At 55.9% G+C, this 13,867-nt stretch overlaps 4 protein-coding genes across 4 annotated transcripts; 3 read left to right on the top strand and 1 right to left on the bottom strand.

Moving 5' to 3' along the window:
* Positions 1-310: 310 nt before the first annotated feature.
* JN550_012229 (uncharacterized protein) lies at positions 311-2,242 on the bottom strand (the record flags this gene model as incomplete). Its single annotated transcript, XM_049310682.1, has 5 exons — positions 311-1,211; positions 1,280-1,420; positions 1,472-1,639; positions 1,701-1,755; positions 1,852-2,242. 5 exons carry the CDS (start codon positions 2,240-2,242, stop codon positions 311-313), a joined length of 1,656 nt encoding a protein of 551 aa, XP_049165761.1.
* Positions 2,243-4,485: 2,243 nt separating this feature from the next.
* On the top strand, positions 4,486-6,012 carry JN550_012228 (uncharacterized protein; the record flags this gene model as incomplete). Its single annotated transcript, XM_049310681.1, has 1 exon — positions 4,486-6,012. The coding sequence occupies one exon, from the start codon at positions 4,486-4,488 to the stop codon at positions 6,010-6,012; it is 1,527 nt and encodes a 508-aa protein (XP_049165760.1).
* A 2,905-nt stretch (positions 6,013-8,917) lies between these two features.
* On the top strand, positions 8,918-10,441 carry JN550_012227 (uncharacterized protein; the record flags this gene model as incomplete). The annotated part of the gene is made up of 3 exons (XM_049310680.1): positions 8,918-8,948; positions 9,059-9,915; positions 10,010-10,441. The coding sequence occupies 3 exons, from the start codon at positions 8,918-8,920 to the stop codon at positions 10,439-10,441; spliced, it is 1,320 nt and encodes a 439-aa protein (XP_049165759.1).
* Positions 10,442-11,923: 1,482 nt separating this feature from the next.
* JN550_012226 (uncharacterized protein) lies at positions 11,924-12,755 on the top strand (the record flags this gene model as incomplete). The annotated part of the gene is made up of 3 exons (XM_049310679.1): positions 11,924-11,947; positions 12,028-12,115; positions 12,484-12,755. The coding sequence occupies 3 exons, from the start codon at positions 11,924-11,926 to the stop codon at positions 12,753-12,755; spliced, it is 384 nt and encodes a 127-aa protein (XP_049165758.1).
* Between the last annotated feature and the right edge of the window lie 1,112 nt (positions 12,756-13,867).

Here is a 13,867-nt window from a genome sequence, read left to right as displayed (position 1 = left end):
TCCTCATAACGCTTCGTGCTATTTCGTTTAGTCTGCATAGAAAATCTGAAACACGGCATCGGACTGATACGGGGAAACTAGCAGATGAAATATACCAACATGTCCAAAGAAACGCATTATTGATCTAGAGTGAACTTATCCAGGTCCAGAACGGGGGAGAGTATGAGCGAAAGATTTCTTGTGTTCATGGGCAAGCTTCAGCCTTCAAATATATTATCTAATAATCCAGAGCCAGTTGGGCGAGTACCAGCACAGGTAACTAAGTGATCGGACACATCGAAACAATGGGTCTCATCTCTGCGAAGACGCCTTATTCAAAGACCTCGAACCCAACCAGGTCAGGGCCAGGGTTGCTGCCAAACCCAGCAAACACGACCTCGTTCTGAGAACCCGCCTCGAAGCCATCAACCTCAATTTCCAGACGTCCCGTATCGGACCAGTCTCCCCCGGAGATGGGGAATGCCCACCGCTTGGCCGCCCCTCCGTTGACACTGACAGTCAGGTTCCGCGTGTTGGAGCCCCAGTCCCAGGCCGTGGCGAGCGCGATCTCGTAGTTGATGAAGTCGACGCCCAGCAGCTTGGTCCCTGCGGTCGCGGCGCTCACGGACCCGAACGTGACCGCCGACCCGGGGTAGATGTCGCCGACCTTCTGGCCTGCGGGCAGGCAGGTGTTGGCGCCGCAGCCCGCGACGGCCGCCCGTCCGGACAGTGCCGCACCCGATGCCGCCGTGTAGTAGCCCGCTGCCTGGGGCTTCGAGTCTGATGACGAAACCACGTTTGACAGGACAAGGAGCTTCAACTCGTGTCCCGCAAGCTGCAGCGTCTGCACGCCTGACAGCGTGCCTAGATCCGCCGCGGCCCAGACATCGCGAGCACTGGCAGATGCGACGCCGAGCAGCGAACCTAAGTCTAGCGCCACAGTCTGGGAGGCATTGCGCCAGTTCGCGATACCGATCACCAATCGCGAGTTCGAAAGGTTACCGGCCCAAATGTCGTACTCCTCTTCCGTGAAGCGGCGGACCAGCCTGGCAGGCTCGCCGAGCGGGTCCTGGTTGAGGGCGATGACCTCGGCGTTTCCCAGAATGTTGAGCGAGTCCTGAGGCGCGAGAGAGGGCTCCAGAGGCGCGCCGATACCGAGCGGCGACTTGTTGATGGCCCACATGCCGAAGTGGAAACGCTCTTCCTCAAGGGATAAGGCATCGAGTCCAACACTGGGGGTTGGCGTCAGCTGTGTTCTGCAACTGGGTGGGAGTGTCCGGGAAAAGAAGCAAGAACTCACATCAGCATATCCATGTCGGCATACGCGCCGACGGTTGTGTACTTGTAGTACGGGACTACCTGGTTGGTTATGCGCCATATGCTTCGCCACGCGTTGTAGATATCGTTGCTCATTCTCCACGATGTTCCGATGGCAGATGCCCTGTTTAATTTCTATCAGCTACGGCCTATGCAAGCCCGTCTGGATCCTTACCACGCGCCGACGTTGGTCCCAACGCCCCATTGGCAGATGAAATAGTTGATATCGCGATCAACGGCATCGAGGGCAGCGGCCATTGTCTGAAAGCGGGCTGGAGACGCTGCTTCGGCCGAGTCGTAGTCCGCCATCAGGACCTTGTCTGTAGGATAGCAGTTGTCGTACCTTTTCATCAGGCGTGAGAAATCATCGGCAGATTTCGAGGGGACTTCTACAGGTAGCTTACTTGAGTGAATCGCCACCCCAGTCTGCGAACGACTGGGCATCTATCTCCTCATATCCTGCACAAGACTGTTAGACGCTATCAATCACAGAAGCCCATAAGATAAGCTTCCATGGAACGCCCACGGACTCCTGGTATACTACGGATGACGAACCTAGACTGGCTGGCAAGTCGGTGCTACCGCATTGCAGATACCCTCCACCCGAGTAGAAGCCATATTTCAAGCCCAGTCCGTGGATGAACTCGCCCAACGCCACGCCACCCGACGGGAACAGAGTCGTGTTGAACTGCAAGCGGCCTTCCGAGTCACGGTCCCGCGACATCCATCCGCAGTCGGTCGTCACGTGCTTGTAGCCCAGGTCGGCGAACCCAAGATCGACGAGGGCCTGAGCATTGGCCTTGATGATTTCCTCGGTGGGATTGCAGGAGTAGTAGTTGTAGCTGTTCCAGCCCATATGCGGAGTCGTCGTCCGGACATTGGCCGCAACAGCCACCTGGGTGACGACTACAGCCGCTGCGTAGAATGCTGAGCGAGAGGACGGCATGGTTTCCTATTACTGCTGTAGACTCGCCTTCAACGAGGTGGCGATGCTCTCAATCCAGCCACGCCGTACCGTGGCATGCTGACGAACATTTATATGAGCCGGCATGTGACGCCGCTGTGAGCAGATAGCCGCAATGTTGGCCGGCAGGTAGCATCACCTGCTTGGCGGTTCAAGTTTCTCCATCCAGTCATGGCTGGTTCCCGGCAGGGACCGGTGGGTGAAAGCACGGCTGTCTGTGCGCATAGTATAGAATTGGTCGCCCGCGTAGTTGTTTGCGGGGAAGACGGCGCCGAGCACCCCACAGATCCACAAAGCTCGGTTCAGAGCCTTGGTAGCCGTTGGAGATGACGATTCCCCGGATCGTCCCAGATAAGCGGGCCTATCATCAAAGGCCTTCGGACATTTTGAAAGAGTTGGCTTGCGCGAGGCTGCAGAGGTAACAGGGCGAATGGCTTGACATGCCGTCCTGTCTGTAACCCTTGCCCCGTGCTTGCAGTGCCGTGAAGAGTCAATATAATGCCTCGCGGCGCATGCACTACTAGAGGCGACGTTGTCGGTCCCACTGGTCCCATTGTAAGCGCGGTCTGTCAGTTGCCATTAAGTTGCATCGAGAGCCCTCCTTGACCTGTTGCATACGGGCGGCGGCGCACGTCAGATACATGCCAATGAGCGTATGTTTACTATGTAACTGTCGGAGGGGACTGCGATGCAAGGGTCATGTCGACTGCACCCAGCAGCCGGCCTCATGAATACAGCTTTTGTGTCTTTCCGGGACTTCAGGGCATCAGGTCCAATGAGACACTAACTAATGAAGAGGATATGCCCTGCCCTCCAAGAAGGCCTCGGCCTCCGGAGGAAGAGCACCATGACTCCTTCGGCGAATCCCAAGGCTGGTCTGACATACGTGTGTATGTCACAGTCCAGTACGCCTGGCCTTCTGTAAGGTAGTTACTTGGATGATATTGGTAATGATGGCAAGGATTTTGGACGCATATGAGTGCATGGAGTTAATTACGGATTGGACCCCCTGCATTATCCTTCTTCAAGGTCGTCTGGCTTGGACGGGCGTGATGGTGTGCAACGGGAGCGGCAGAGAGTGTCTTAGCTCTGACTACAGGAATTCGCACGGTTTGTCGGACGAGAGACTTCCAAGGTTGAGTGCACTCCTGGACGGGACCTCGGGAGAGTGATTACAATGTCGCAGACGTTTTTGGCAGATGGCCACCTGGGCGAACCGACCCTGGCTGCGTGCAACTGCCCAAAGCGGAAGGCAACGTCAAGCACCGCGGCAAAGTGCCGCTGGTTTCCTCGGCTCTGCCGCGTCGCAGCAAGAAAAAAAAAACCAGTTTTAGAAAAGCATGGCTGTAAATCGCAATAAAAGACAGATTGTACGAATATGAAACGGCCCAAATGCCCATGTTGCGGGAGGAATTGAATGTATGAAGGGCCATTGGGCATTGTCCAGTGTACAGTAGATCGTGCCTCAAGTTGCAGGTGATCGGCGCTAGGGCATCAATCAATCAGAGAATTTTCTTTCGCATTGTCCAAGAGACCCCGGTTGCCCAGGGGGGAGATTGAGGGTGCTAAAAACGGCCCAGCCGAGAGCCCCACGGGGCTTGCAGCGCCGGGCTGAGTTGGAAAAAAAATTCTGGCCTGAGCCTGTGCCTGAGCCTGTGCCTGCATGTGGTGGCCCGCTGTTGGTTGGGCGGGCTCAGGCGGGTTCAGGCGGCCTGCCCGCTGCGTTGCTTGTGATCCGTCCGCCTGGGTGTGGGTGTGGGTGCAGGTGGCCTGCCGGTGGTCAGCTTTATCAGACCAAGGAATCTCACGCACCCGTCGTCTTCTTCCCTCTTTCTCTCTCCCCCCAACACCACATCGGTGAATCGCACGATACCAACAGCACCCTTACGCAACCTCCCACCGTCGCCAATGCATATGCAAAACTCGCCCGACCATTTCCTTTCTTCGCTTCGCTTCCAGACCCAGATGCGCATTTCAGCAACCCACGGAGTCCACCGAGCAGTCTTCGACCTTCGCATTGACGCCGAGCGACGACGGGCAGGACGATCCAGCCTGCCTTGAATCGGCGTAGGCTGAGTGACTTCAGAGACCGAGAGATACCTCGACCGAGCGAGCGACGATATCTCTGGAGTTACTGCATCTACGACCATATCACACGTATACGTACACATACACATACACGGTAGCCAAAATCCTCGCACCACCCTGGCACCCCGCCTTCCAAGATGCTGCCCCCGCCGCCTCCCGCCCTCTCCACCGTGCGCGGGTTCGGCGCCTCGTCTGTCGCATCCGGCGACGACGATTCCGACTACTGCAAGACGCCGCCCTTGAACGCCCGACGAGGCCGTGTCCCTCGCATCGACGATGTCGTGAGCGCAAACTGCAGCCCGACCCTCCGCGGCCACCACTCGCCCGCCGTCGGCGGCATCGCCAAGTTGCGTCTGCAGATGGAGCCTCTCAGTCTGAACGACTCGCGCTCCAGCACCATGACCTACTCCGACAGCCACGCCGGCACCATGACCAGGACCAACAGCCAGCAGAGCAGACTGGGCCGCAGCGACGACGATGTGTCCGAGAACGGATCCACCAGCTACGAGATCCCCCTCGAGCACGACTTCGTTAGCGAGAGCGTCCGCGAGAAGCCCAAGTTCGGCGCCATCGAAGGCGGGCTCGTGCAGCGCAAGATGCAGGCCGACGACTTCCAGCCTCTGCGCTGTCTCGGCAAGGGAACCTACGGAACCGTGCTTCTGGTTCGGCAGCGCGCCACGGGGCGGCTCTACGCTCAGAAGCAGTTCAAAAAGGCATCTGTTGTAGTCCACAAGAAGCTCGTGGAGCAGACCAAGACGGAGCGACAGATCCTCGAATCGGTCAACCGACACCCGTTCGTTGTCAAGCTCTTCTACGCCTTCCAGGACCACGAGAAGCTATACCTGATTCTTGAGTACGGGCAAGGCGGCGAGTTGTTTACTCATCTCAACACCGAGAAGATGTTCCCAGAGCCCGTGGCCGCTTTCTACATGGCGCAGATGATCCTCGCCCTGTCTCATCTCCACGACACCCTGGGCGTTATCTACCGCGACCTGAAGCCAGAGAACTGTCTGTTGGATGCGCAAGGAAACTTGCTGCTCACCGACTTTGGTCTCTCATCTCAGGTCTCGGTTGACGACGAGGACTGCTGCAAGTCCATTCTGGGCACGGTCGAGTACATGGCTCCCGAGGTCATTGCTGGGGAGAAGTATGGCAAGGCCGTGGACTGGTGGTCGTTCGGGGCGCTGGGGTACGACCTTATGACGGGTAACCCACCTTTCCGGGGCGGCAACCATGCCAAGATCCAGCAGAACATCCTCAAGCAGAAGCTGGTCTTGCCGTACTTCCTCAGCCCTGACGCCAAGGACCTGCTTACCCGGCTGCTGAACAAGAGCCCGAAGAAGCGTCTGGGCGGCAACATGCCCAAAGATCTTCAGACCTTGAAGAAGCATCGCTTCTTCCGCAAGATTGACTGGAAGAAACTGGCCGCCAAGGAGGTCGAGCCTCCCATCCAGCCCATGATCACGGATCCTGAGCTGGCCGAGAACTTTGCGCCCGAGTTCACCGAGCTCCCCCTCAGTCCCGTCATCACTGCCAAAGATCTGTGGGGTGCTGGCTCTCCGAAGACCAAGGATGGCTTGAAGGAGGATCCTTTCGGCGGGTTCAGCTTTGTAGCCTCGAACAGCTTGATCGAAAATGCAGCATTCTTGACCATGGAAGCATAGATAAAGAATGATACAGGCATAGAAGCGGCCTAGGAAAGACAGAACATGGGAAGCGTTAGACCTTGGGCTGGTGCTTTTCTTTCACGGAGTAACGGTCTGTAAAAATGGGTTCGGGAATTCTGAGTTGTTGGCTAGGCACTGACGACTACATCCCCCCAACCAGGATTTTGTGTGCTTGGGAACTGTAAAGGGACTATCGGTTGCTGCTATCGGTAGATAGAACTAATGGAGGCCTCCCGTAACGGGATGCGGTGAAGAAATACAGCATGTTTCAGCTTCTCAGAAATCAGATATCGTGATTGATCAGTCCCTTGTACAGACTGTCGGTGCAGCAATGACAGAATGTTTGTAAGCCGCACTTGGCTTGGCCCTACGCCAATGCACTATCAACGTGGCCGTCACCGTGTTTCATCAGGCTTATCACGCATCAGGCTGGCTGGGAATTAGTACCATAGTACTATGTATGCATGCCCGTCACCGTCTGCCGACCTCCCGTCGTGCAGCTACCTGGAAAGCCAAGTGTTTGGCTGGCTTGCGCCTTCAGAATGTCATTACAGCATCGTTATCTGCCCGCGATTACGCAAAAATTGTTGCAAAGGCTCGGCAGTGCTCCATGGCAAAGCCAATAATACCTTGAGCCTCGTATTTGCACTACGAGTTCCACCTGGGCTAACTATTACAGGAGCGACAACCTTAAACAGGCCTGGAGGTCCTCGTTTTGGCAGAACAGCAGCGCGTCTGCCCTATGAGCACGGCACTGAAGTCAGCATGTAGTGATAGTTAGGTGGGCCCGCTGCTTGTCCCGACTCCACGCGGCATCTGGCCCTGGCGAACTTGGCGAAACCTTCGCTGGGCGGGCGGCCAGACGGCGTCCCAAGCGCGCCCCAAACTGATGCGCAGCTGTCTTTCCCAGAACGGAATATGACATTTGCGTGGTACACAACCGGCGCGATAGACGGTCCGTCCCCCCAAGCAACTGCCATACTCCAGGAATGGACAATGATGCTCTCTCTCCACAGAGCTTATTCAAGAGCTTCTTCTTAGCTTACCAGCTTTCTGTTAATTACTGCGACATACCGAAATCTCCGCCTGGCAATGCCCCTCGCCCCCGCGTACGCTGAAGCCCTGTGCGATGGCCTCAGCCAAGGCTTCGCTGAGGTGTTCCCAGTTCGCTCAAACACTGATAGCATCCAATCACGGGCCCTCGATCGGTGATTTCACAGTTCTTCATATGTCGCCTGTCGTGGCCTCGTACGAGACGTGAAATATATCCAAAAGCATTGGTGCTCTACGACGATCTTCCACTATAACACAGGCTCTTGCCCTTGTGAATTACCACTACCGAAGCGTACCAAGGCCCTCAGCCTCTCCCAGCAACGCACCACGCAGCACAGAGTTAATGCCCAAAGGGTCTGAGACTTTGGGCTTGTTTTGGTAAAGCTACGGGACCGGTTTCGTTCAATGAATTTCTGGGGTTTCCAAACTCTGTTCTTACTTAGTAATAAGGTACCGGCCAAGGTTGGTAAAGTGGTCAAGTTATAGTTCACCTAGCGGACCCATAAGGACCCAACTTTCTCTTGACTTCAGCTCTTCTTGGAAAGCTTTGATACAAGTGTCCGTTGAACTGCGGTTGAGTCTAGTATGGTATGTCTTTTTGACGTCAGGTCTGTTGTTTGCTGTATTGGTCAGGGAATCATTATGGCGATCTGGAGACTTGGGAACCGGATGCCGTGCCTAGCTCTCTCCCTCTGTGTGCTAACTGGATGCAGCTTGAGGGAGAGACGAACAGGCGGCCACAGCTACAGATTCGGAACTGTTTCGTCCCAACGATCAGGCCCTAGTGGTGTGTAAGACCCTGACTTAATTAGCTAGGTACACCTCATGGGGACATTCTCCGCGTGTGGCAGTACCGGCGCACCAATCAGCACCGCTCAATTACCCAGATGGCCTGGAGGGATCCGCGCTCTGATGCTAAAAGCGTCCGTCCTTTCAGTGACCTGCAGCCCCGTCATCAGCAACCCACGGAAGTCAACTTTGACGACGTACCACAACCCTTGGCATACCGCATCACCCGCGGTCATCGTGGCTGTGTGTTATACAGACTGCCCATTGCTGGACTGGCCCCGACAGCTTGGCACCTGCAGGGCGTGCGGCGTGAATCCCCACCGCGATATCCCGTTTGGCACTGCGTTGATCTGCCCGTTGTCAGCATGAATAATCCTCAGCCTAGGGGTTCCGCGGGCCCCCAACCGCGAGTATGAAGGAAAGGGCCACCAATGTTGGACTTGCAGGAGGCTTGTTTCGATAAGGCTCTGAGCGTCGTCATCTCCAGTCTTGGACTTTTCTCGGCACAGATCCAGATACAAGACGACAAAGAACGTCCAACCAACCAATCCCTTCACCCAAGGTTTCCCTTGCGATAACTCGTTGGCCAGCCCAGAAGTCAGAGAGTAGCGCCACCTTTTTTTGGGTAGCGAATAGACGAAAAAGCGACTCAACTGGCTCGCATATATAGAACGTGCACCTCCCCTGGGCATCAGATCTGACAACATCCTCGACCCAAGGTTCGGTCAGATATTCTCAGCCCCCCTCCAGCTTCCTGCTAAACGATAAAGCGCATGGGCTACGGAAGACCATCGAAATAAACTAGCGTCCAGCCTCACGGTCTCGTGTCTCATCTCCAATTGTTAGCTCTCCCGTTTCCCCTCCCTGAAGTCCGCGCGTGTGGCTTACATTGTTGGGGAGAAGAAAACAAATCGCCGTTCTTGGTGGCTTACCGAGCTTTCGTTCCACAAAGGTCGCACCTCGAGATTTCTCGTTTCCTGCACCTTCATTCGGCAGATCGAACTGGGAATCAGGACAATTGTATAGCATCACCTCCGTGGTTGGGGTTCTATATCAAAAGATGCGCTCGACATTTACAACAGCGGCTCTGTGTAAGTCACGAAAACACCAGAATCCACACTCGCCCCTGGCGATGGATTGGCGCATGCCAAGACAGCTGAACTGGATGATTGTTTGAAAACAGCACTGACAAAACATGCAGCCGCTCTCACCTTGAACACTATCGCAGTCGCCGAAAGTGTGACGAAATGCTCCGGTGATATTTGCTTCTCTGCGGCCGTCCCAACGACCTCCAGCTCAGGAAACGGCAACCTCTACTTTCAGATCTCAGGTCCCACCTCGTACACGTGGCTGGCACTGGGCAGCGGCGACAGCATGGCTAGCTCCTACATGTTCGTCATGTACACGGACGGCTCCGGGAACGTGACGGTCTCGCCGCGACTGGGAACGAACCACCAGATGCCTTCGGAGGACACCAGCTCGTCGGCTGCGAAGGTGACACTGCTGGCGGGCTCAGGCGTCAACGGGGACACGATGGTCGCCAACTTCGTGTGCTCCAACTGCCAGAGCCTGTCCAAGGGCTCGGTGAGCGCCTCGGGCAGCTCCGACTTCATTGCGGCCTGGAAGAGCGGCCCCGCCCTGGACTCGTCTGACAAGGACGCGGCCATCGCCGAGCACGACTCCCACACCGCCTGGGCGTTCAACCTCCAGCAGGCCACCATCTCGTCGGACGCCAACCCTTTCGTCGCATCCGGCGGCAGCAACGACAACAGCGGCTCCGGCTCCGGCTCCGGCTCCGGCAGCAGCGGCAGCGGCAACAACTCCGGCTCTAGCTCCTCGGGCGTCATTGAGGACACCAGCAACATGGACACGCCGAAGTTGATTGCCGCCCACGGCGTGGTCATGGCCATCACGTTTGTGATCCTGTACCCGATCGGCTCCATCCTGATGCCGATGCTCAGCAACTGGGTCGTCCACGCCATGTTCCAGACCGTCGCCTTCCTCCTGATGTGGGCTGGATTCGCCCTGGGCGTCATCTCCGCGCACAGGACCAAATATGTAAGTCTGCAACACGGGCATTTCCCCCGTCTTTCCCTTCCCCCTTCCTGAACCCAAAAATGTCCAAGCAGACACGCGCTGACCCGCCACGCAGGACTTCACGGTGACGCACACGCTCCTGGGCACCGTGGTCGTGTGCCTGATGGTGCTGCAGCCGGCGCTCGGCTGGGTGCACCACACGCACTTCGTCAAGCACCAGAAGCGCAGCGTCGTCTCGTATGCGCACATCGCCTACGGCCGCTCGCTCATGCTGCTGGGCGTCATCAACGGCGGGCTGGGCCTGCAGCTGGCCGGCGCCCCCGGCCGCCTCGTCGTCGCCTATGCCGTCGTTTCCGCCGTCATCGGCGTCCTCTACGCCGCCATCAAACTGACCACCAGCTTCCGCAAGCGCAGGGGAGCCGGCGCCAACGGCGGCAGCAAGATCCCCGGCCGCCGCGGCGACAAGTACGCCGCCGGCCAGGAGGTCGAGATGCCCCACCGGCCGTACGGCAACGGCAACGCGGGCCAGAACGGGCACGGCTACTAAAGGGGGCCCCGGGGTTGAGGGAAACTGTGTCTTTTGTGCGTCGTGACTCAAAAAAAAATTATACTAGACCAGGAGATGGGAGATAAACCGGGTCAAGGCACGAGTGTTCGATTCTTGTATCTACTTTTACACTTTACAGTCACAATTTGTGGGGTGGAGGCAGGCGTTGGAGGCGTTTCGCAGAAGGGTATTCCAAGTTGAGCGTATCAGTAGACAAGGATACAGAGCCGTCACGGGTACCTGAGAAGGAATATAGTACGACGCACTTCGTTGCGTAGATCAGACCTCAATACATATGTGGTCCGACGGTTTCGAACAGCGATTTCTTGGGTTGACTTGGAGAACAATAGAGCTTGTTTCCAGCTACGAATATCTTCTTTATGCAATGTCTACGAGGAAAGGTATTCTCTACATAGTAGATGCAAATAAACGCTGCAGATAATATAAAAAAGGAACACTCCACTGCTGGAAAACAGATACGGATATGGCAGATCCTATCCTCTCGGCCACCTCTTTGTTGACCAATGCCCAGGTACGTGACTCATTCGATACTGTTACCGGCATGACCGTCATCATAAGACTTTGCATGGGGAGAATAACAAACACACAATGCGCTGGTGACGGGGGGGGGGACGTAGTGCTCATTCGATCCAATGGCACGATGGCATCGAATTTCAGGGTATTTCCCGTAATGGGGCCATGACCAAGGGTGTTAGTGTCTATGCATGGGCAGCCACTACGGCCCTCAGCCGGGGGTGTGGGAGGAGCTCAGACATGGAGACAGTCATGCAAGCTCGGGCAGAGGTTCGTGGGATAGGGGAGTTATGCTGGGAACTGGGCATGACGAGTGCTCGATCTGGGGTAGGTACCGCATGCACTCGCGCGGAACACGGGACATGGGAGCTGTGGTGATCTGAAGTCAAGTCGGAGCTACTGTAGCTAGCCCGACTAGCACTCTTCATGCCGTCACCTACTGTTTGATGAGAGTTCAACAGCGTCATCCCGGCCTGTCCAGGTAGGGATGGCGACGGGGCGACGACATGCGTGCAGGGTGAGGAGAAAGGAAAACAATCCCAAAACACACCAGAGATTGTGTTTACTACCGAAAGACTTGTAGGTCTTTTTCTGGCATTGCAAAAAGAGCAAAAGACCGACAGAAGCGTTTGTCAGAAACGACAGGCCGTACACCACTCGATCCATCTCCACTTGCATCCCTCCCCCGACGACCTCTGCCCATCTGCGAGAGTAGAGTGGAGAACGATCCCAAGTCGGTCCATCACGTGACGCAGCGGAAAATCCAGCCAGGCTAGAGAAGAAGAAGCGGCGGGCCCCAGCCAAACCAACGAGAACGAGAAGGGGAGCGTTTCGGTTATCGAAAGACCTCATAAAAAAGCTCCTCACCCGACGACATCTCACCACCCAGCTCTTCCCACCCCCCCGTCAATTGTTGGGCCCCATCTCCCTCACACACATCCGGACATCATGCTCGTGCAACTCAGGGCTTCGGTACGTCTTTTTGCGCCCCTGATTGATTGACCTCGCCGTCGCTCGTGGACGTGTCCGCTGACCCCCGACCGTTGCTGCAGACTGCTCGCTCGGCCGCCTCGGCCATCACCCGCGTCGCCAGGGTGAACGCCGTCCGAGGATTCATCGCCCCGACCGTTTCGCGACGAGGTACGTTCGATCCGCTCTCCCTGTTTCTGGTTTATTCTGCTCCCGGGGAACGTCGTTCGCGAATTGGGGTGGGGGAATACACGAGGCAATCGGCTCGATTGATGGGTGGATTGGCTGAAGGCATCGAGAGCTCCTGCAGAAGAGCATGGAGTATCACGACGCAGATACTACCAAAGAGCCACGCCATTGATCATCCTCACCACTCGGTTTACCTTGCCCTCGCCTCGCCACGCCACGCCTCTCGCCCCATCCAGCTCCCCAATGATGGAGATCAGACAGTCTTGCTCCGAACCAAGAGGGCAAGAGACAGCGGGACCACCCCATGCGTCTTGATTGAACAACGTGACTAACTCATGACTCTGCCACAGCCGATTTCGTCCAGGAGCTCTACCTCAAGGAGCTGAAGGCCTACAAGCCCACCCCCGTCAAGGACTCGGACGCCGTCGGCCAGGTCCAGACCTTCACCACCCCCAAGACCCCCAAGTCGCCCGAGGAGGCCGACCTTGCCAACAGCCTGAAGGAGTACGAGAGCATGGCCGTCGAGGTCGAGGGTCAGGAGACCGTCGCTCCCGGCTCCGCCCCCGCTGCCGTCGAGGACTGGTTGGTCGAGGAGGACGAGGAGGAGCCCGCGCACCACTAAACTGGGGCATTCCTCGTTTTTTATATACCGTCCAACAAGAATATATGGGGGTGAGGCGAGGTGAGCGGAGATAGAGAAAGGAGATCAGGCAGAGTTGTCTCGAGCGCTTCGCTGCGGCCATGGCGGTATGGCGGTGCATTGTTTTGCATGGCAAGCTGGATCAGCCTAGAAAAAAAGACCGGGGGAAGGACGGCGAGGGAAGCGAAGCTGTAATCCGTGTACATTTATCCTAGGATCGCCTTTTACGAATCAATGAGATCCTGATTTCGGCTCATAACTCAACACGCATGATCCACAAAAAGAAGTGACGGAATGACTTCTCATTGCTTCTCAGTTAACAAAGCTGACAAGCAAGATAATATACTGGTTAACAAACGCATCGCCTAAGCAACGGGAAACGGCTGGGAGTCCTATCCGGCCGGGGCATAAGTACCCTCTCAACTTCAGTCCGTGTGGGTTCAAGTGGGCATGGCTGGAAATTATACTGAGGGAGCTGTTTAAAAACGCAGTCAAAGCAGGTTTATCCTGAACTAGGAGGAATGTACTACAGGTTTTTCTCGGCACGGAGGGCCTGGTCTCCAAGGATGTAGACGTCCGTAGACGATTTCATCATGGCTCATGGAAGATGTATTTGGGCAGCTTATGTCTTTAGCGTACGGGATGTGTCATATATATGTGCGCCTTGAGTATGGCTCCAGAGTTCCAAACCCATCATGTCGACCAATGACAGTAAGCCGAGACAAGCCTGTTTATAGGAACGGTAATTAAATGCATCAACGGCGAAGGTCAGGCTGATGGTCGCATCTGGACGGGCTATTCGGACTTCGTATGGTGCTTCCTTTGAAACGCCACATATTCCAAATTGCGTCGTTGTGTCTGCAAATGCCGCTCGATTTTCTATAATCGATACTACTCACAAATATTAACGAATAAACTCGACACACACTTGTCCCACAAGATAATACACATGTCCCAACTACAACTCGTGTGTCTCATCATATAATACTATAAAAGCCTAGTCTCAATGAGGAGTCATATCATGATTACATGTTCAGCATACACAGCCCTCTGGTACAAGATCTGACGGTGAAATGTAGAATCAAGCGATAGAC

This window comes from Neoarthrinium moseri, assembly GCF_022829205.1.
Source record: "Neoarthrinium moseri strain CBS 164.80 chromosome Unknown scaffold82_Wmoseri_CBS_16480, whole genome shotgun sequence".
NCBI lineage: Eukaryota > Fungi > Ascomycota > Sordariomycetes > Amphisphaeriales > Apiosporaceae > Neoarthrinium > Neoarthrinium moseri.
This window is presented reverse-complemented; position numbering and strand designations above follow the sequence as displayed.